We start from the raw sequence: 20,868 nt of genomic DNA, 5'->3' as shown, positions 1-20,868 counted from the left end.
CATCACCATCATCACCACTTGAGCAACCCATTGTCCTGCCCTACTGCACAGACCAAAGGCTGAAGCCCAGGGAAGCTGATCGCAATGCTACATGGATTTTGCCACAAGTGACACAGGGATGGTGTTTTGGGGTTCTGCTGGCTGTACTGAGCAGGCCAGGGCTGGTGAGGGGCAGGGGCACGAACAGGAAGTGGTGCCCAGGCTAGCAGCAGCCCTCACCTAGCCCACTGACACAACCTGGGGTGCTGCGGTTGGGCCCAGTGGCAGCAGGCGCAGCTGGCACCCAGACACTGGGGGGGAAGTGGGGAGCACAGCCAGGAGGAAGGGGTGGCCAGTCACCCAGCGCCTGGGCTGGATGGTGTTTGGGAAAGAGCTGAGGGTGACGGCACCGATGCACGAGGGCGCTAGGGCCAGGGTCTTTGCAGGAGGCTGCCCACCATGCCCATTCTCTAGAAGCCCACGGTCCAAGGGGCTGTAGCCACAGCCATCTTCACACCAGGCCCAGCTACCGTCAAGCAAAGGCACCTGCAGACCTTCTCTTCCCCTCAGTTCTCGCAGTGGGTGCTGTGGTCACCCGCCGACGGGCAGCAGTCCATCAGATGCCCATGGCAGGCACTACCTGGGGCTCCCGGGGTGCTGAACTGCACACTTAACCTGGGGGGCACTGCTCAAACCAGCACAGTACAGATGAGGGGCCTGTTCCGAAGCGGGGTCTGCTCACTAGCCCTTCACAGCCTTGGGGAGCGTGCTGGGGAAGAGGTACACGAACTGGCCAGACACCCGGGAGGTGGAGGCTGGTCTCCCGACAAAGCCCTACTCCTCAGGCCAAGTCCCCTGGCTGTGTCCTGCCCCTCTTCATCAGGCCACCCTGTGTGTGCCTGGGTGCTCCAGGGAAAAGACCCCGAATGGCCACTCACATCTTCAGGATAACGGGGACCAGGGCCTGCTGCACCGACACCCCAAACACTGGCTCAGGAACTGCCACCTTCCCATCCTTCTTCCCGTGACTCCAGGGCCTCCCAGACCTCAGGGTAGGGCCAGATGGTCACAGGCAGGGTGCCAGGCAAGGACCAGCACGCAGGGCTGTCCCCCGAGGCCTGGGGAGTCGGCAGTCAGAACTGGCAGTGACTGGGGGGTAGCCATGGGACTCAGAGACCCATCCCGGAGTGCTCGGCCCAGGGCCGGGTTCTCATTCCGTTTTCTCCATCCACCCACCGGGCAGAAACCTCACAGGAAGCCTGTCCGCAGGGTGCAGGCTTCATGGCCATCACCAAGAGCTCCCAAAGCTGACTGAGGCTGGTCCTTGTAGGGCAGCTCCAACGCGCCTGGTTTTACCGAGAGGCACCCACGCCCCCCCACCAACAGGTAGCTGGGAGCGAGGGTTCATGTGGCCTCACTGATGGGGCCATCCACCCATCCCAAGGGCCCAGAGGTGAGGCTGACCCCACCCGACGGGCACTGAGGATGGTTTCAGGAGAGCACAGTGACCAGCAGTGGCCAGTTCGGGCTCCATCCAGCAATGCCCCCTTGCAGCTGGTTTCCAGAAAGAAGCCCCCAAAGGGGCAGGGTGAAGGCAGGCACAGGGACACCCACCCAGAAACATGCCAAGGGGCCCCGGAGAGTGCCCAGAGCTGGTTTCCAGCCCCGTGGCCAGAGGCCCTGCATGGCCCTACCGACCCTGGAGGCAGCAGGGCTGGCCACTCTAACCTGCTGCCCAGACAGCTTGGTATGCCTCCTGCTTAGGAGCAGGGAGCAGCAGTCAACCCTCCAGCCTTTGGGGTCCCTGGGGAAGAGGCACAGGCACAGAAAGGGGGTGACAAAGGGACAGGGTGCAGAGCAGCTGGGCGCCCACCGAGGTACCTTTGTATGACGCTGCTACCCCCCTGGCCTTGCCAAATGGAGACTGCTGGACCCAGGGGCCTGCCCCGAGCTGCGGTGGGCTGTGACAACTCCCCAAGGGCAGGGATTTGTAACGCAAAGACACAGTCTAAGCAGCAGCACCTGTGACGCGCCCACACCATCCACACCGTGCCAGGGCCTCTCACGGGAGCTGTGTCCCATCCTGCACAGGAGGAAAGGGACTTGGGGACAGAGAGGCGATTTCCAAGCCAGAGCAAGAGCCACTCAACCAGGAGCAGGCCTGGCGCTCCCACCAAACTTCACCCTTCCAAATCCTCCCACGGCCGGCCACGACGGCCAGGTACAGAGTTCCAGGCACAGACACCCAGTGCCCAGCAGTGACGCCCACCGTGGGGACGGACGGGAGCGCAGGGAGCTGGAAGCACGCTCACCTCTCCGCGGCCAGGCAGGGGCTCCTGGGCGAAACGGCCTTCCCTCCAGGTAGTCCCCCTAAACTGTCCCCAGCACCTCCTGGGTGCCTGCCCAGACAGTGGAGGAGGGTGAGCGGAGAGGGGGGAATTCCTGGTGAAACCCCGCCTGTTCCACAGCAGCCTGGGGGGCAAGGGGGCCCCGAGCCTGCGGGCTGACTGAGACGGTTTCTCTTCAACAGGAAAAGAAATTATTCTTGTTTCATTTTGAGCCGCGTTGCTCTTGCCGGCTCAAAGGCCCGCCACCTCCCGCGGCTCTGTCGTGGAACGCCCGTGCTTCCCACCCCCTCTGGCTGTTTTTCTAATTTTCAATGCATCCCCTGTTGGCTCCTGGAACATGCTCGCAGACACTCGGGCCAAAGCTCACCCACACCACCTGTGGTGCAACTGGGGGGGCTCCAAGGCCGGTGGCCGGCCATTCTGGAATGGCCAGAGCGAGAGGACGCTCCAAGTGCAGCTCCTCGGAGCCCGGCGGGGGCCAGCTTCTCCTGGGGGCATCCCTGAGTCCTTCCACTGCCCTCTGAGTGTCGCCATTTGGATGCTCAGAGCCTCCAGGGCGTGGTCTCCCAGGGCCACACAGTGGGTGGGGCAGGGCCTCGTGGGGAGTTCCTGGAGGGCAGAGCATCTGCTCAGCTCTCAAGGGATTCACAGAGGGCTTTTTGAGACCCCCGCTGCAGGGGGCATGAGCCCTGGCCCACACAGCAACCCCCTTGGCAGAGGCCCACCCACACACACTGACTCAGCCTGTGGCACCAGGCTGGTGCCCGTCATGTGCAGGGGCCTGGTTGGTGGGGCCTCTGTAGACCGGAGACAGGGCCTCACCCATGAGACAGACCGAGAACGGGACGTCCGCCCGCTGGAGCGGGGCTTCCCCATGGCCACCGCAGCATGGGCACCTCCCCTCAGCAGGGGTGGAGGCCTGCGTGGGTGCTCACCTGGACCAGCACAGTGGCCGCCCTCTCCCCCCACTGGCCCAGCCCTACTGCGCCCAGAGCAACCTCTGCAAAGCTCAACCTCAGCATGTCACACCCCACCCCTGCTGACAGCTCTGCCAGCTCTTCACTGCTCTGGGGAGACCCCCTGCCCTGGCCCCCAGCAGGGCAGCCCGTGGGGCCTGCACAGGCTGAGCCCCTGAGCCCTCACTGCCATTCCCTGCTAGGCCGGCTCAGCATGGGGCCCAGGATGCTAACAGGATCAACTCCACTCTGCACTGGGGAGACAGGCCCAGGGCGCCAGGGGCAGCTGTCCAAGCACAGACCCTAGGACCGCCACCCATCTTCACAAAGCATCAGACATCCCCACGCCTCTGACTTAAGGCCTCACTCCTGACACACCTGGGAGAGGCCGCCACACAGCCATGAAGGGGAAAACCCTCTCCCCACCACCGGCACTTCTCGGGATGCTATGGTGGCCAAGGGAGCCAACTGCTGACCCTGCAGACAAGAGGGTGGACAGGTGTCAGGCAGCGTCTGCGTCCTGCAGGCCCCTGCCCCGAGAACCTTGGGGCTGCAGCGAGCACCATGGTGGCACCCAGCCCGGCTGGCTGCCCAGCCCACAGGGCCCCCAGGCGGAAGGGGGGATGGAGAGACTAAGAGAACCCAGGATGGCCGTGCCTTCCATCCACACAGCACTGCCCCCACCCCCACTGGGAATGCCTCGGCCCCTGTGTACAGGTGAGAGCTGTATGTGGCTGCAGCCAGCTTAGCGTGCCCTCCCCACGGCTGTCCCCAACGTTGGTCACTTGGCAGGATGGCCACTGTCCACTCAGTCATCAAGAGAACCTCCCACGGCTCCCCACGCCTGCCCCTTTGTTCTGGCCACCCAGGGCGTCTGCCTGTGCAGGCCTTGCCCCAGTGCCCCCTCCTGGCCCTCTTGGCCTCACCACTGTCCACTTCTCCAGGTCCCACAAGCAACCCCCAGGGGTGACCAAGGTCAGGGTCAAGGTCGGGGGAGGGATCCGGGGAAAGCGCGCTCCTGTCCTTGGGAACATGTGCAAATCGCTTCCATGAACATACAGTTTTGAATGCCTGGGGGGAGGCGGAGGGGGCAGGGCTGGGGGCAGATGACTGATGCGCACCTCACTGGCAGGGCCACCTGGAGGGGTGGGGGCAGCACAGAATCCTGGGGGGACAAGGCAGGCAGGCAGGTAGCAGCCTCCAGCTCACACACCCCGAGAGACACAAGGCCCCTCAGCATCTGACAGGGAGGAGTGGGAACCCAGAAACACACCTCCAAGGCTTCGAGCCCATTCCAGTTCCAAACCCCTCAGTCCACGAAGAGGCAGCACCCCCCCACCCCCGTAGGGAGACTGGGTCCCTCCAGAGAGCACACAGCCCACCAGACACCTGGGGAACCCTTAGCACCTGGCCCCACGAGCACTCAGCTGTCACCTGGATCGACAAAGGACAGCAGAGTACAACTTGTCTCTATCAAGTGCAACATCCGCACTCGTCCAGACCCAGGACAACCACAGATCCAGGTGCAGGAAGACCCTAGAAATCAGTAAGAATGCCAAATACTCTCGAAACAGCTGCCGCCGACCCCAGCAGCCGAAGGCTTCCGTGCACATGACTCACAGGACACGGCCTTGCTCACAGCCCATGACTCACTGCACGCCCAACACGAACAGAGTGAACTGCAAAGAGCTCCAAGTGGCAGCAAGAGACGACAGGCAGGGGACAACAGGACAAGCCTGAAAGTCAGACATGCAGCAGCCAGGTGCACATTCTAGGTAGGGAACCCCAAAGACCCCCTACGCATCTCCTGCACGGAACCAGAGCAGAGCTGCCAGGCAGGCAGGCAGCGTGCCTGTCGGACACTTAGAATGCTGGCCCGGTCACCAAATGCCCGTGAGGACCCCTTGTCCCCCCCCCGCCCCCCCCCCCACACACACACACAGCAAAGTCTAACAGCCTGTGATGTTTTCTATATAAAATTAATTTTATATGATTGTGAACCTGTCACGTCAAGAGGCTGGCCTGGAAAGTTCTCTTTGTGCACCCATTTTACAGGTAAAGAAACCAAAGCCAAGAGCTGAAGAGGCCTGCCAGGGCCATGTGTAGCGTGGGACAAGGGACCATGTGCAGTTTTCACCCTTGAGGAAGAGCTGCCAGAGGGATGGAGACCCAAACCCCCAACCCCCCTCCAAACAGGGAGACACAGCCCCGACTCAAACCACAAGCCCAGGAGTGCTCTGCTGCAGGACGGGCCTTCAGGAAACCCGGGCCTGGAGCGAGCCTCACAGTCACTCATCCGGGACGGCCAAGCAAGGAGGCAGGGAGTGAGTCGAGCAGCCAGGGCTCCCCCCCCACCGCCGGGTCACCCCCCCGCCAGGGCTGGCCCCAGGACAGTGTGCAGGGCCATATGCCCTGGGTGCCTAGCGCGTAATTCCTGGCAGAGCGGAACGCAGGAGAGGCTTGTAAAGGGCGGGCCCCTGTCAAGACAGCACGCGCCCAGCTGCTATTCTCTTATTTCAGGTTCCAGCTCCAAAACCAAGTGGTTCCCAGAGACTGGCTGGTGCAACCTCGCAGGGCGTCCACCACTGTCCACATGGCACGAAGGAGGCCAGGCCACGGCCCCTCCACGGAGATGCAAGCCAGGAGCCCTAGACATAAAGGGCTAACTGCTCACAAGTTGTAAATGGATTTTAAAAGGCATGAAAAAGCAACAGGCCCATGCTCCCCGCTGGCCAGCGGGTCTCGTTTGAGTCCCTCCCTTAAACCGCGGTGTGGCCCTGGGCAAGCCACTTCACATATCTGAGCCCGTTTCCTCCAGAACCTGGAAACAGAGGAGTGTGTCCTCCTAGGGACGTCTGTGAAGGTAAGCGAGTGATCCACATGGGCCCTGGCACAGGGTGAGTACTGAAGAAACCAAACAGATGGGAAACGGAACGTGTGACCAGGGTGGGCAGGGACGAGGCTGGGTGAACGGCACTGGCCTCCCATCAGCACAACAGGGCCAGACTGGGACCCGCTGGGACTCCAGCCTCTAGCCACCCGCATCGCACCCCCCCACACACACACACACACACAAATACTCTGCCACAGGGACTCGGAACCAGGACCCAGGGCCAAGCCAACGCTGGGCCATCTATCACCCATCTGTCTCAGGCTGGCTCCAGGAAGCCCAGGCCTCGTGCAGCTCCCGAGCAGATGCTCGACACCGGACCCAGCGTGATGGCCAGGTCCACTGCACCCCTCCAGCTAAACAAGTCCCTACTGATCCCAGCCTCAGTTTCCACATCTGTAAAAGGGACTGAGCCAGACCAAGGGTCCTTCCGCAGAGTGTCAGGGCAAGGAAACAGAGAGCCGGCCACTCTCCCCTCCCCGTTCAGAAGCCGCTAGTCCGGACACCCAGGGCAGGCCAGAGCCTAGTGATCCTGGCCTCAGGCCGTGGGCGAGAATCAGGACACGGACAAGATGCCCGCGGCACATCTAGCACACGCTCAGCAGCCGTGACCTGGCATCGGGAAGGCGTGCTCCATGGGATGTCCAGCACCCAGCACCTGGCCTCCTAGGCAGACCTGCCATGAGCTCCACACCCCACAGGCAAGACACTGGCACCCTCCCAGGCCATGCCGCCCCCAGTGCCCACCAAACCTGGCCCTCACCTGCCAGCCACCTACGGTCCCCAGCACGCCAGGCCAGGCCACCTCCCGAAAGAGAGGCCAGGAGGTGCAGCCTCATGGTTAGTGCAGGTGAGAGGTCCCACCACGGGGGCGGCCCCATCAGCCCCCGGCCCACCGGCTCGGGGTCCCGAAGCCTCCGGCGATGCAGCATGGCAGCTCAGCGAGCAGCAGGGGCCCGGCAGGGAAGGAGGCCCAGGATGGCCAGCGTCTCCGTGAAGCAGCTGGGAGCGCGTCGGGAGCAAGTGGTACTCGTGCTGGCCCGGCAGCTGAGTTCCCCTTTCCCAGGGCCCGCCCGGCCCGCCACCCTCACCCAGACACCTGCGACCACAGGCGGTTCCCATTGGCCGAAGCCGAGAACTTCTTGAAAGAGGACAGGGACCCTGGCTCGTTTCCTCAATCTGAGACACGACAGTCCCGGCCGCACACAGTGCGCGAAGGGCGCGGCACCAGCCAGGGGCCTGGGCAGACGGCAAGGACAAGGCCTGGAGGGCGGGCAACCCTGAGCTCAAATCTGCTCCGTCGCTGGCCAGCTTCCAGCTGCGGACAGGTCAGGTGTCCCGGGTGAGCCCATTTCTCATCCGTGCGCTGGCGCACCGATGGGGCGATGGGGCGATGAGGCATGCCCCCCAATAGTGCTAGCCAGCACCCCAGGAATGTTCAATCAGCCAGATGCACTGTGCTAGTCTCGACCCGGCCTGGGCTGGGGTGGCGGCCCTGGGAGAAGCCCACGTGGCGCTCCTGGGGGTCACGTGTCCTCGCCCACCCTCAGGTCCCCACCATGCCATCCTCCCTGCTCCCTGGCAGGAGGCATTCTGTGCACTGAGCCCTGAGCGCCAGCAGCGAGGGTCCTGCAGGACGGACGGCAAAGGGCACAGGCCCCGAGGCTGGGAGTGCAGGACAGGAGAGGTGTCACCAGGCCTAGCAGGAAGGAGGGCAGGGTGGGCCAGACCCCCACAGCCAGGGAAGCGGAGCCGCGCAGGACCGGATGGCCCACAGGCGGGGGTCTGCAGGAAACACGGAGGGAAGGAGGCCTTCGTGGCTCCTGGCAGCCTTCCAGCCACACAAAGAGGTCATTCTTCCAGGGCACAGAACGCCTTTTGTGGCCCATCAGCCAACGGCCCAGCCAATGGCCCAGCCTAGGGCTGACGGTGGGAGCCGGGCCATGGGGGCTACAGCACACAGCCCTTAGTCCTGCCAGTCCCTGGCCGGCCAGTGGGGGGTCCTCAGGTCACACCCCCAGGAGGTCCATGGCTGCCCTGCCATGCTGCAGGGGCGGGGGCTGCCCAGGTGGCTGAGCACTCCCTGCCCACACACACCTGCTGCCCACTGCCGGCGCTGGGGCCGGGCCACCACAGTTTCCACTTGCGCACATGGAAACCCCGCTGCAGGCTGTCCCTGGCAGCAGCCCTGCCTCAGTCTCTCCTCCAGCCCCCAGGCCACTCCAGCACACCACACACCTGTCCACCTGTCCGCTCACACTACCTTCGCCACCTGAAACCCAGCTTGCTATGGAACCCAGGCAAGTCCGTCCACCGGGGGCCTCCCAGCCTATCCGCCCTGCTCATTAAGGTCCACACACACCAGAGCACACCAAAGTATGGGGTTCGAGGATGGTGAGGAAAGTCCCCAGGGGTCACATGCAAGGTGCAGGGGTCTGGAACCCGGCTCGGGAGTGGGGAATGGCATGTCATTTCCTGCACGACTGGCTTGGGTTCTGTGCCACACGCAGGCATTACTTTCATCATGATGACACAAACCACCTGTGTGGTGGCCTGATTTTAGCAGGACCCTGGCCAGACAGCCCTGCTCCGTGTTGGCTGGGATCCCTCCCTGCCTCCTCTTCACACCTCGTGGCCGCCTGCTTGTCTGGTTCAGGGCCCAGGACCACACCTGGATAAGCTCACCGGATGGACAAGGCATGGCACAGTCCTGCCTGGAGCCAGGATCCCAGCCCAGCCTACTTCATCCTCGCCCAGCTCAAGTCGAAGGCTTCATTCCAAGAGGCAAGCCATGCCAACTCAGCTGTGGCTGGTGGTCAACCGTGACCCCCAGATCCTCCTCAGCTGCCTGAGGGCCTGGCCAGGCAGCCAAGGCAGGGCAGGGAGGTTCCTGTGAAATCCTCTTGGCCCTCACCCCACTGAGTCAGCTCATTTGTGCCCAACAAGCCTCATCACTTGAAAGCTGTCTTTAGAAACCAGGGAGAGAAAGGTGCTCAGAGCCAGCCCGCTCACCTTCAGCCCCACGGGCAAGGTGACGGGCAAGGTCCAGGAGTGCAGGGCCACCCCTCAGAGCCAACACACAGGGCCAGTGCTGGGCCCAGGGCATGTCCCGATGGGCAGCCTGGCTCCCAGCCTACAACGCTCCCTTCGCCCCAGACCCCTCAACTCCACTGCACCCCCACGGTCCTGCGTCAGCTTGTCCCACCCCAACATGACTCGTCAGGGGAGAAGGCAGGCCCGCCCTCTGGACCTCCTTCTCTGCCTGCCCCCCACCCCACTTGCCTGCCAGGGCAGCTGAAGAGCAAGTCCAGGTGACCAAGTGCAGGGCCTGTCCCACCAGCTGGGTGGCCTCAGGGGTGGCACGGTCTGGACACACATCCCCACCACAGCCCACCTGTGCTAACGGGTGGCCTCACAGCACTGGGTGCTCAGATGGCCGACCTCCACCACCCCGGCCTCTGTGCACACACATAAGCCATGTCATGTGGGTCACGCAGCCTGAGTCCTAGCTGGGCACGGCCAGGTGCCTCTGGGCCCCCTCGGGGTCTCACCCACCAGGCCCCGCCCTGGGCAGGCCCAGCCAAAAGCGCTCAGCAAGCAGGCGCCGAGAACGTGCCAGGAGCTGAGCAGAATCACAGGCAACACTCGCTTCCTCTGGCTGGGCACAAAAGCAGGGGGGCTGCCCAGCGAGGGCGGGGCTAGCTCCGACCGCTCGTGCAAACAGCCAGCATCCATCCCTTCCCAAGCAGCGTTCAGTGATATTACACATTGGTAGCTTGAAGCTGGCTCTGGTGGGAGTGTTCACACCATGGCAAATGGAAACGCCACAGGTCAGAGGCAGACCCCTGCCCCCCCGCCCGCACCAGCCGCGGGACTGCACTCTCAGCTTCCCCCACATGTAACTGGAGGGGGTTAGCGAGTGACCTGAACAGTCCCTCTCCTCCCCCACAGCACCCCTCAATCCCACAGACCTACTATTCCTCCCAAGCCCAGTCCCCTGCCTCTGGCCCACCTCACCAGTCCACAACATCCGAGCTGGCAACCCAGGGTCACCCCTGGGGGCTGGGCAGGCCTGCTGCTGCCCTCACTGGCCTCTCTACGCCACCAGCTGTCCTGGACCTGCCCTGGCCCCTAGCTCCTGGCCCCCAGGAAGCCCCCCGCGCTGCTGGCCTCCCCAGGCCTCGCACTACCCATCAAGGTGCTGGAGGCCGGCACCCCAGCCCTGGCCAGCGCCCCTGGAGCCCAGTCAAAAGCAAACACACAGCGAACACACACACACACCACCCAAACCTCAGCTTCCTTCCGCTGCACGCGGCTGGCCGGCAGCGAGAACAACAGCGGGACGTGGGCGGGAGGCACCGGCCCCAGGATGGGCACATCAGCCCCCTTGGCTCAGCCAGCTGGCCTCCCACAGGTTCACATCTGGGCGGGGGGGGGGCACAGAGACACAGAGCCCCCACCTAGGCCAGCATCCACTCCCACATTCCCGGTCTGGGGCCTGGGGAGGTCCCTCTGACAGCTACACCTGACAGCAGACACCTGGGGGCTGTTTCTGAGTCCACTAAGCAGTCCCCACCTAGGAGGCCCCTTCAGTTCCTCCTGGAGGCCCCACGCCCTGGAGCGCCGACAGCGACAGGGACTGGGTCAGCTCTTCATGAGCACCTACTGTCCAGGGCTGAGGCACCGCCCTCACTTCTAGTCCCTGGATGGGCAGAGGACCCCCAAAGCCCTGACTGGGGCTCTGAAGCCGGCACAGCCAGCAGGCTCCCCACCCCTGAGACTGCTCACCATTAGCTTGGAAAACCCTTGAACTAACCCAGGGGTCTCAATCAAGCGCTCCCACCAAGGCCAGCCCCACCTCCCTCTCTCAGAGGCGCCCGTGGCCATGGTTGTGCAGTGGGGGTTCTGCTCCTCACAGGCCTCCGTGTCCAGCCCTGCCCAGACCCCTGCCCTCTCCAGCCGATGTGGCCATTGGCCGCTTTAGCCCCAGCCCTCGCCCTCAGAGCAGGCAGTCATTCCCTCCGGGTCTTCCTGCCAAGAACACTTCCTCCAGGAAGCCCTCCCTGCCCCTGCCGGACGGAGTAAGGTCTGGACCATACCAGCCCTGAAGAACCCCTCAGAGCAAGCAGCTTCCACCATGTAGCTTAAGTCTGAACCCACCGACCCAGGCTACGGGCTCTGTAAGCAGGCAGGGTCATCCCTGGGCCCCAGGCCAGGCCCTCTGGTCGCCAGCTCCCAACCTTGCTGCCTCTTCAGAGCCTCTGCAGCCTCCGGTCTGCTCTAGCAGCTGCCGCCTCCTCCAGGGCCTGTGGCCAGCCCAGTCCACACACTTGCCCTTCTTCACAGCAGTGCCCACACTGGCCCTCCAAAGGCCCTGGGGCTCTCCCCTGAAAAGCTGTGCCCAGGTCACAGGTCTGGCAAGAGGCTGCTGGCTGGGACCCTGGCCCTGACTCTGCCCTACACAGGTCTGCACCACTTCCCCCCAGGGGGGCACAAAGCCCCACCCCTCCTGGGGCTGGTTGTCTCTGCTGCAGGGTGGGCCGTGGGGAGCTGACCCTCGGTAGGAGATGGGGCTGCTGCCCACCGCGGGGCCTCCACAGCTCTAAGCCCTCTGACCCCAGGACTGGAGGCCCTGGAGCCCTGCGGGGGGCCCTTCATGTGGCCTCTGACCCCAAGCCCCAGGTGCAAGGGGTCTGCAGGAGATGCTCGGTGAGACTCACTGGCCAGGCCCGGGGCAGGAGCCTTGTGGTACAGGCACAGGAGGGCGTGGTCCACACTGGCCTGGCGGCCCTGAAGGCCATCCCGGCAGCCTCGCTGCTCCCTGGACACCCAGGGACGTCGATCCCTACAGCAGAGCCAGGGGCCTGGATTCCGAGTCTATCTGCCTCCCCACCCCCTCTCCTCCCCTCTCAGTGGGTTTTCCATCTGCTTGAAAGGTGGGCTCTGGGGCAGCATCGGCTCCTTGGGCAGCGCTGACCTGGGAGCCTCCCACTCCTCATGGCCACCCAGCGTCCCCAGCCTGGTCCCACAGCACAGCCCGGTGGGAGGCGGAGTCTCCGAGGGCTGGACCCCATCCCAGCTTTCTCAGGAAGCCTCAGGCAGCCCCCCCACCCCTCCCCCAGCGGGTTCCCATGCCAGGCCAGCGACGTGCCTCGGCACACAGCCGGGCCCCTGCCGCCCCCGCTCCCAGGATTGGCGTGACTCACACGGCCGGCACGCCACCTCCGGCCCCCGCCGCGGGCGGCTGCCCTGAACACACACCTGTCCAGACTTGATGCCAGCGGACGGCGGGGCGGGCCTGGGAACCAGGTGTCCCCAACACTGTGGGGCCAACCAGGCCCAGCACCAAGGAGGGGCCCCAGGAGGAGCACCAGAAAGGCCATGCTTGGCAGGCGGCCCAGGAAATGCAGCCCCATCCTGAAGGCCCCAAAGGCCCAGAGGCAAGCCACGGGGGGCGCGCCTGGGAGCCCAGACCCACCCGCCTCCTCTGGGAGTCACCTGCCCAGGGGTCAGCATGCTGACCAATCGGGGAGACGGCCAGACCCTCCAAATCCAGGCCCAGGCCCCGGCTGCTGGCTCTCCTCATGTGAGGCTGAGCTTCACCCTAGGGGACTGGCCAGGTCAAGGCCAGTCCCGTCCAAGCCACAGGCCTCTGGGTCGTGGGCTCTGGCCAGGGCCGCTCAGTGAAGTCCACCTCAAGGAGGCGCTTGGCCAGAGTCTGACTTCTGCTCAGATCAGCCCAAGGTCTCAGCTGTCAATCGGCTGTGACTTGTCACCTCCCAAGAACTAGGGGGGCCAAGGAGGGGCAAAGGACAGGAGGCCCCGCCAGTGGTCAGGGGAGTATGGGAAAGGCCTGCAGGGGGCAACCACGCCTCAGCTCCAAGGGCCAGAGCAGGCCTCTGACACCAAAGGGCCACCAGGCCACCGTGTCCACCATCCAACTCACCGCTCCGGGGGCAGGGCCCCTCCTGACCACAGGCCCCAGATGCAGTCACCACAGACAAGCCCTGTCCCAGGAGCCCCCCAGGACCCCTCAGGAGCCCACAGTGCTGTGTGTCCTCCATGGGACAGCCTGTGCTCCTTTCACCCTACCCCCACCCCCACAAAGGTCATCAGTTCCCTCAGCAGCAGGGGGCAGACCCAGGTCCCACCTCGGGGACCCCACAGGAAGCGGGGAGAGGCTGGAGGGCAGGTGGATGGGGACGGGGTCTGAAGAGAAATAAAGGCAAAGGGACAAGCGGGTAGGAGAGGGAACAGCATGCACAGATATGGTGTGTGGGGAGGGCCAGTGAGGTGGGAGGGGCCCCGGAGTCTGGCCGGGATCCAGGAGCTGTGACAGCAGGAGACGGACCGGCAGTAGCTGAGTCTGCTGACTGACAGAGGTGGCAGCACAGGCCCCACCCCCCACCCGACCCCGAGGGAAGACAAGAGGCTCAGGGCCCCACCCGAGGACAGAGCAGGCCTCTCTTCCGGGCACAGGACGGAGGACAATCTGACTCGAGGAAACAAAACAAAGTCACAGCCAAGGGCGACCTGACTCCGCTGCTGCTTGGGGGCCAGGGTCCTGCGCACAGCCATCACACAGCAATGCCCGCAGCGGCCTGGCACCCTCGGGCACCCCTGGGAGCCCAGGGCCTCGCCCGCACTCCCTGCCCCTCCCTCACCTTGCCCAGAAGGAGCGGCCACTGCCAGCTTCCAGCTCATGCTCAGCGCCCTCCTGGTCCCCAGGTGCAGTCAGCGTACAGCCCGCTCACCACCCTGGAACCGCCATCCACCCACTGTCCAGGAGGACAGTGTCCAGGACCATGGGGCCTCACCCCAAAGGAGGTGGCCAGGTGCCTGCGGAGGCAGGAGGCTGGCTCTGCCACCCTGCATTTTCTCAGCCCCTCAGGGGCTGACAGAGCAGGGGCCTCACTCAGCACCCCATCAATTCCTCAATACCCCCCCCAGACCTGAGGGGGCGGGACACAAGTCAGTCTGGGCAACAGGAGCCTGTGGCCAATGAAAACACACACACACACACACACACACACACACAATTTTAAAAAGAAATCAGAATAAACATTTTAAATCTCTAGAAGAACAGGGTAGTCCTCACGCCCCCAAAAATCCAACACGGGAGAGATGGCATGTGTGAGGCGGGGCCAAGACCCCAACTCCACCAGAGGCACTGGCGCCTCAGCCTTTGTCCCGCCACGACACAATCAGGGGTCAGGCTCCCCAAGTTAAACAATCAGATGCAAAGGGCTCAGCCCAGGGGGTGTAACCCGGACCCTGGGACAGCCACTACCCCCAAACACACTCCCCAGTGGGAGAGCAGCATGGGTGAGTCCTGCCATCCCGGCCACGACGCCCACGACGCCCATCCACAGTGAACATGAGAACATCAGAGTCCTGCCTCCTCACAGGACAAGAAAACAGGACGACAGTCGCACAGGGAGGGCTGCAAGAGGACAGCACCCAACAGCAGGTTCCAGAAGTCCCAGAAGAGACGAGCCCACGGGGCACAGGAGCCAGGACCGAGGGGACCTGGGCTGACAGGCCGAGTGGGGCTCACAGACGGGCGCTTCACGGAGCTGAGCGCGGACAGAGTGGCACTGGAGTGTGTGGCACCCCAAGCAGGGCCGCCCTCGGCGGGGCTCAGTGACTGGGACCCCACCCCTCTGGGTCTCAATCCACGGCCCTGGTGTAAGTAGAGGCCGGGCTGGGGTTCGCCCACCCGCCCTGACCTGTCCCCTAGTCCCACCTGGTCCCTGGTCAGGCGGCCACGAGGACAAGCCATGACCCCTGTACTGGGGGACAGCACAGGGTGATACAGGAGGGTACAGCTCAGCCCATCAGTGACTGGATGACCCGGCTGAGAGCAGTAACTGCCAACACTACCCAGGGGCCTCCAGGCACGAAGGGTAGGGCTCCCCTAGTCCTATAGCTCAGAGTAGAGAGCTCGGGGTTCTGCTCCCTACCAGGTCCCAGAAGCTAAGTAAGTCTGGCCAGGCCCTCTGCCCCCCGTTTAGCCTCTCACTGGGCTCCCCGCATGGCCAAGGCAGCAGGGCCACTAGGCCCTACCAGCTCAGGTTAGGGACATGGCAAAGAGCCTGCCTGGGGCAGAGGAACAGTGTGGGGACTGGCCCCACAGACCAGTCGGCCCAGAGGTCAGGCCGCCTGCCCCGCCCCGACTGCAGCCGTCCACAGGGCCAGGAGCCCCAGGGCTCTTGCCTTCCTCAGACCCCACAACCCCCACGGCCCCGGGCTCCTCCGTGCCCAGACCCCTGCTTGGTCTCAGGTGCAGGGAGCCAGGCGGGCCCCTCCCCCAAGCCCCTGCATCTACAGATGGGAAAAGGTGCCTGATACACCCAGACCCCCTGCAAAGGGCAGCGGGGAGGGGCACGTGCCCCGTGCGCAGGAGCCCGCACTGGGCCGTCTGCAACACATACTTCGTCCAACTCTCCCAAAAACCCACAAACATCACTTTTTACAGAAGGGGAAGTTAAGGCTCAGAGACACAAAGTTCAACCTGCCCGAGGCCACACAGTTGGTCAGGGGCAGGCCAGACGGGGCCCAAGGCTGCATGGGCAGGAGGGGGAGGCACCCATGCGGGGAGGCGATCGGATGGGGGCAGCAGGGGGGCTGACCACAGGGGACGCATACCACTTAGAAGGGTAGTGCAGACGAACAGACATGGGCGCACATGCCCGCCTGGGGTCCCAGCAGCCCCTAGAATCCCTTCGGGGTGGTTGGCACTTCTAGAGGGGGTTGGGCTGTGAACGGTGCAGGACCCTGGATCCCCGTCCACAGTCTCCGAAAACACTGCAGTTGTCTCCTCCATTGGCCACAAGAAGGCCTGGTCAACTTCTTCCTCCCCCAAAAGCGGGGAGGCGTCCCTATTTCCTACAGGAGACCCCAACTTTGATAGAAACCGGAAATCTGTATCTCATTTTGTTTAAAAACCAGTACGTACAGACGTGTGCACTACCGGCGTGCATGCACACGGAGGAAAAGGAGAAAAGCCTGGTGGCGCAGGACGCGGGTGGTGCCCACCTGGGGGCAGGGACATGGTGGCTGGCTTTTACTTTCTTTGCTTGCCTTTGGTAAAACAGTTGCAGGATGGTTGGTGTTTTTGGCTTTTTCATTTTGGGGGTGGGGGAGTTACAGTCTCAGCATCGCCTTGACCAGCCTCCTGCACAAACTCCCACAGAAAGCTTGTCCAAGCCAAATGCAGACTCGATTTTCTCCAAAACCCCCACCCACCGAGAGACCCTGAAACCTTCTCCCAACGTGAGCTGGACAGGGCGCCAGGAGGGCCAGGAGCCTGTGTCCTCGGCTGTAAGATGAGCCAGCTGACCCAGCAGCCCATCCGCATGGTCCTGGGCTGACCCCGAGATGAACCGGGTTTGCTCCGGGCCAGGGCCTGCCTGCAGCCTCGGCCAGCGGCCTAGGACCAGCTTTCCACAGCATCCCCAGGGTAGCCCATCCCCGGAGCTCCAGAAAGGCCGAGGCCCACCACGGGCCCCTCAGCCTCCTCCACGAAGCCTGCCTGTCTCCCAGACCCCAAATGGGCCAGCCCAGCCCCCAGAAGCCGCTGTGACTCTGGAGGCAGGAAGGTTTCCAGGGGCGCCCAGGCCAACCACGGCCACAGCAGCCAGCCCTGCCCTCTGCCTCGCCCGCCCTCCCGCACTGCCTGTGCTCTCCAGCCCTGGGAACCAGGTCATCTCCAGGAAAGCACCAGCTCTCTCGCCTCTCGGCTGGACATGCTGTTTCCAGTGCCAGAAACTCTCCTTACGTGTCTCCTGGGTCCTCCCAGTTAAAACCCAGTTTAAACACCTCCTCCTGGAAGCCCTCTGACCCTCCCAGGCAGAGCAGGCGGCTCTTCTGCTACATACCTTCCGAGAGCACGCGTCATGCCGCAAGTGCCCCCGCCCACCTGTCTGAGGGGAGGAGCCACGACTTGGTTCGCTGAGGCCTGGCACACAACCAGTGCCAAGTAAAGACTTCCTAAACAGATGGATGGACAGGTGGGGGTGGAGGGGCTAGGAACGGCCCCACACAGGCTGCAGGACTCACCACGGTCCTTAAGAGCCAGCCAAGCAAGCGCCAACTTACAAAGAGACCCCAAGGCCCTGACAAGTGTGCAGCCCAAGCTGGCTGAGCAGCCTGCCTGAGCCTGTGCTCCGCAGTGGACGTGGATGAGTGACCACGAAGGTGGCCTTTCCTCATCTGTCCCCGCAGGTGGTGCACACAGGTGACCTGGGTTCGAGCCCTGGCTGTGTGACCCATGACTGGACAGGGTTACAGGCACTGGACTCAAACCCACAGGGTCCCCGCGTCCTCATCCTCAGGAAGGGGACAGGGCCCTGGGCTTCAGCTCTCTTCACACGTCACAGGGTGCTTGCTGGTGGGACACCTACGGCCCCTCTGCCCTTGCACTAGGAACGGGCAGATAAGCAAGGCCAGGCCCTGCCCAGGGATGCCCAGTCCAGAGTCAGACTTTTCAAGGAGCCCAAAGGGCCCCATCTGTCAGTGATGCAAGAGGGGGCAGGTACAGATATCAAGGAGGGCTTCCTGCAGGAGGTACCACTCGCCTCCCTCCAGCTACTGCACAGACTTCTGCATACCCCTAAAGAACCCCTGGGCTCCCTGCACATCTGGATGACAGACGGGAGAGACCTACATACAGGCCCACCGTGAGGGTGACCACCCCAGCCACAGCCCCAGGGAGGGCGGCAGACAGGCGCAGGGGACCCCTGGCCAAGGAGGCACTGAGCACAGTGTCTGGCACGACGGGTGCTGAAGCAGACAACAGCCACAGGTCCTGGCGCACAGCAGGCACTCGGTCATCACCAGCGCCACTGCGAGGGTCACCATCCTTCCCCTTACGGTCACCCCCAGCTCCAGTGAGGCGCTAACTGCCGCTGGCTGGAACCCACATCATCCTGCCCACCTGACCACGAAACTTCCGCCTTACCAGAGCACAGGTCTCCCGACGCCCCTCTCCACGGCCCCGGGCCCAGCTGCCTGACTGTGCGGCCCAGGCCCGGCTCCTCGCCCTCTCGGGGTGCCTGCTTCCTCATCCATAAAAGCCTTGTCTCCAGAGCCCCTCCCCTGCTGACGGGCAATGGGCAGACGCCTGCGACAGTCAGGCGGGACCACAAGTTCCCAGCACCCCAGACCCCACCCAGCTGAGGACCCGGCTAGGGTCTGCAACAGCCCTCACTGGGAGGCAGCCCTGAGCCTGAGCCCCTTCCCTCCTCCCATCACCCAGCCAGCCAGGCTCTGGAAGCATCCTCACCAGCTCCACACCTAGGCCAGCCGAGTCCCCTCGGTGATCAGAGAGCCCCGGCTACTTGCCTGATGTTGCACAGCTCGGCATGGAAGAGCCACGATGCACCTCTAAGGTGTACTTCCCCACTGTCCGTCGCCTCCCAGTCTGACCCAGCAGAGTCCCAGAGAATGGTCTCCAGTGTCCAGCAGCATGGCCTCCAGCAGGTCACTCTGCCTCTCTGAGCCCTGGTTTCCTCCTCTAAACACTCGGCATTAGGACACCCACCCGGGAGGTCCCAGGGAGGGTGGCACGACCCCCCAAAACCAAGTGCTTGGAGCACGGTGGGGGGTCAGTGGCTGTGCAGCCATCATGGCCACTGCCCTCTCACCTGCCGGGCAGTCCAGGCACCAGACCCCGTTCCAGCTGAAAAGAGGGGGATGCCACCTGGTGCTGCCTAACGCTCCTGCTTCCCACTGGCTCCTCGATGGGGGCGTCAGCCCAGTAAGGGACCCACGTCCGTAGTCTGGGGCAGTCCCTTGGAGGACGTGGGGGGCTGGGACCCCTGGCCTCCAGCCTCTGCCACCAGACTGGTGTGTGCACACCAGGCTGGTGAGAAGTCCTTGGCCTGAAGACAGCAACATCACAGACTCCAAAGCCTGGGTTCAAGTCTCAACTGTCACGTCAAAGCCACCTGACCTCCCTAAAATGGGAGGGTCACGAGGATTACGTAGGCCCCGAATAATGTCACTCTGCCCTAATGTCATGACCTCGGCCAGTGCCCTGGGCAGCAGCAGGGTAGCAAACGGGGAGCCAGGCACCCTGAGCAGGAGGCCCAGGCGGGGTCTGGCACCCAGGATCCTGACACGTAGTCCTGTGACAGGCTGGCAGGATATTGAGAAACCCACACACACTTATTTCAACACCGCCGGCCACATCACCGCCTGCTTTCCACACCCAGCAGCACTGGGAAAGGGCCGCTGCCATCTTGTCTACCCGCCCCACTGCCTGGCCGTGGGAGGAACAGTGGGGCCTCAGGCTGAGGCCTCGGGGCTGCAGCTCAGGCCCAGGCTCCTCTCCCCACCCGTCGGGCCACTTCAAAGGTGCAAAGCCACACCCACAGCCTGCTTCCCGCGCCCCTGGGCCAGGCTGCAGGCCAGCGAGCCGGGGGTACCAGGCTGAAAATGGGCCACCGGGCTCTGCTTCAAGCCTGTGAGCCGAGGCCATGACACGGCGACCAGAGTGCTCCACGGACCAGCCAGGGCCAAAGCCGGGGAGAGCGCATTCAGAAGAACCAAGTGCCTCTGAAGCCTTCTCACCAGCACCAAGTGCCCGAGTGCCGGGGCGCCCCGCCAGCTCAGGCCCTCGCGGCTGTCCCACTGTGCACACAGCCGGCGGGCATGGCCAGCACACACCCGGCTTCAGTCCAGGCTGAGTTTTAAGTGACAACAAGAGCGAGGAGGGACAGCAGCAGCACTCAAGGGAAACGGCCCCGCTAAGCACTCACGGCAGCCCCAGCCCACAGAGGGGGAAACTAAGGCCCAGTGAGGGCAAGGGACTTGCCCAAGGCCACACCCGTAGGAGCGCACCAGCAGGGCACCCACTGGCCCAGCAGAAGGGAAGAGCTTCCGGGGGGCAGGGGGTCCGATGCGCACGGTAGGGTCAAGGCTGGAGGCAAATCCCTTACCATGTGGCCCTCTGGAGACACCGGAATGAGCTGGCGGAGGGGACGCTGCACTGGCCTCAGGCCACCGATGACTGCAGCTCCCGCTCAGCCAGCGCCGGGCCGGGCAGTGTCGTCTCCTAGAACGTGCGCCCCAGAGGCGTCCACGCTGCCTCTGGCCCACCCTGCCGTGGTCTGAGCTCCGTTGTGTGTAAGGCCCTGGGTCCTGCCGCCGCCCAGGGCCCCCCCAACATCATGGTCCAGCACAATGCCCAGCCGATTCTGGGGGACAGCTCAGGGGTGACAGGGAAGGGTAACAGGGGCTGTCACAACACAACAGGCTGTGAAACCCCGAAACGCTCTGCACAGCCGGGCCGCACCGGCAGGTGGAATTCCCAATGAGGATGACCGCTCCCTTCATCAGATGTGGACCGGGGCCTTCTCACACAGGCGTGGCTCTAGATCTGGGGACATGGCAGAGAACCCACCGGGGGAGATGGCGAGTGAACCAGGACAGAAGGAAGGGAGGTAACTGGGGGTCACCAGGACAGGCTGGCCCAGTCTGTACACAGTGACCGAGGGAGAGCAGCGGGCCTGGGGCACCTCACCAGAGCCCTGGGACAGCCGCCTGGAAAGCAGCGTCTACTCTTCCCAGAAGGGGGCTGTGCCCCGCGTCTGCTGAGCCAATGGGTCACCAGGCATGGGGGGGGCGGGGGACAGAGCAGGCAGCAGGCTGGGCCTCAAACCTGGACACGCCCTCATTTACCTGGAAGAGG

The 20,868-nt window shown here is 63.9% G+C and overlaps 1 protein-coding gene across 2 annotated transcripts in view; it reads right to left on the bottom strand.

Moving 5' to 3' along the window:
- The window catches only part of RXRA (retinoid X receptor alpha), a 68,472-nt gene extending 49,418 nt beyond the window's left edge, over positions 1 to 19,054 (bottom strand). Inside the window, exon 1 of one of the 2 annotated variants that reach the window (XM_019639709.1) lies at positions 18,519 to 19,054. In XM_019639709.1, coding sequence (XP_019495254.1) covers positions 18,519 to 18,540 — 22 coding nt within the window. In that variant the 5' untranslated portion in view covers positions 18,541 to 19,054. Of the gene's footprint in view, positions 1 to 18,135; positions 18,157 to 18,518 lie in introns of those variants that run through there. The other variant, XM_019639701.1, reaches the window with a different exon arrangement.
- Positions 19,055 to 20,868: the final 1,814 nt, after the last annotated feature.

The sequence above is a fragment of the Hipposideros armiger genome, unplaced genomic scaffold (genome assembly GCF_001890085.2).
Source record: "Hipposideros armiger isolate ML-2016 unplaced genomic scaffold, ASM189008v1 scaffold_3, whole genome shotgun sequence".
Lineage (NCBI taxonomy): Eukaryota > Metazoa > Chordata > Mammalia > Chiroptera > Hipposideridae > Hipposideros > Hipposideros armiger.
Note: the sequence above shows the minus strand (reverse complement) of the source record. Positions and strands in the feature narration are given on the sequence as shown.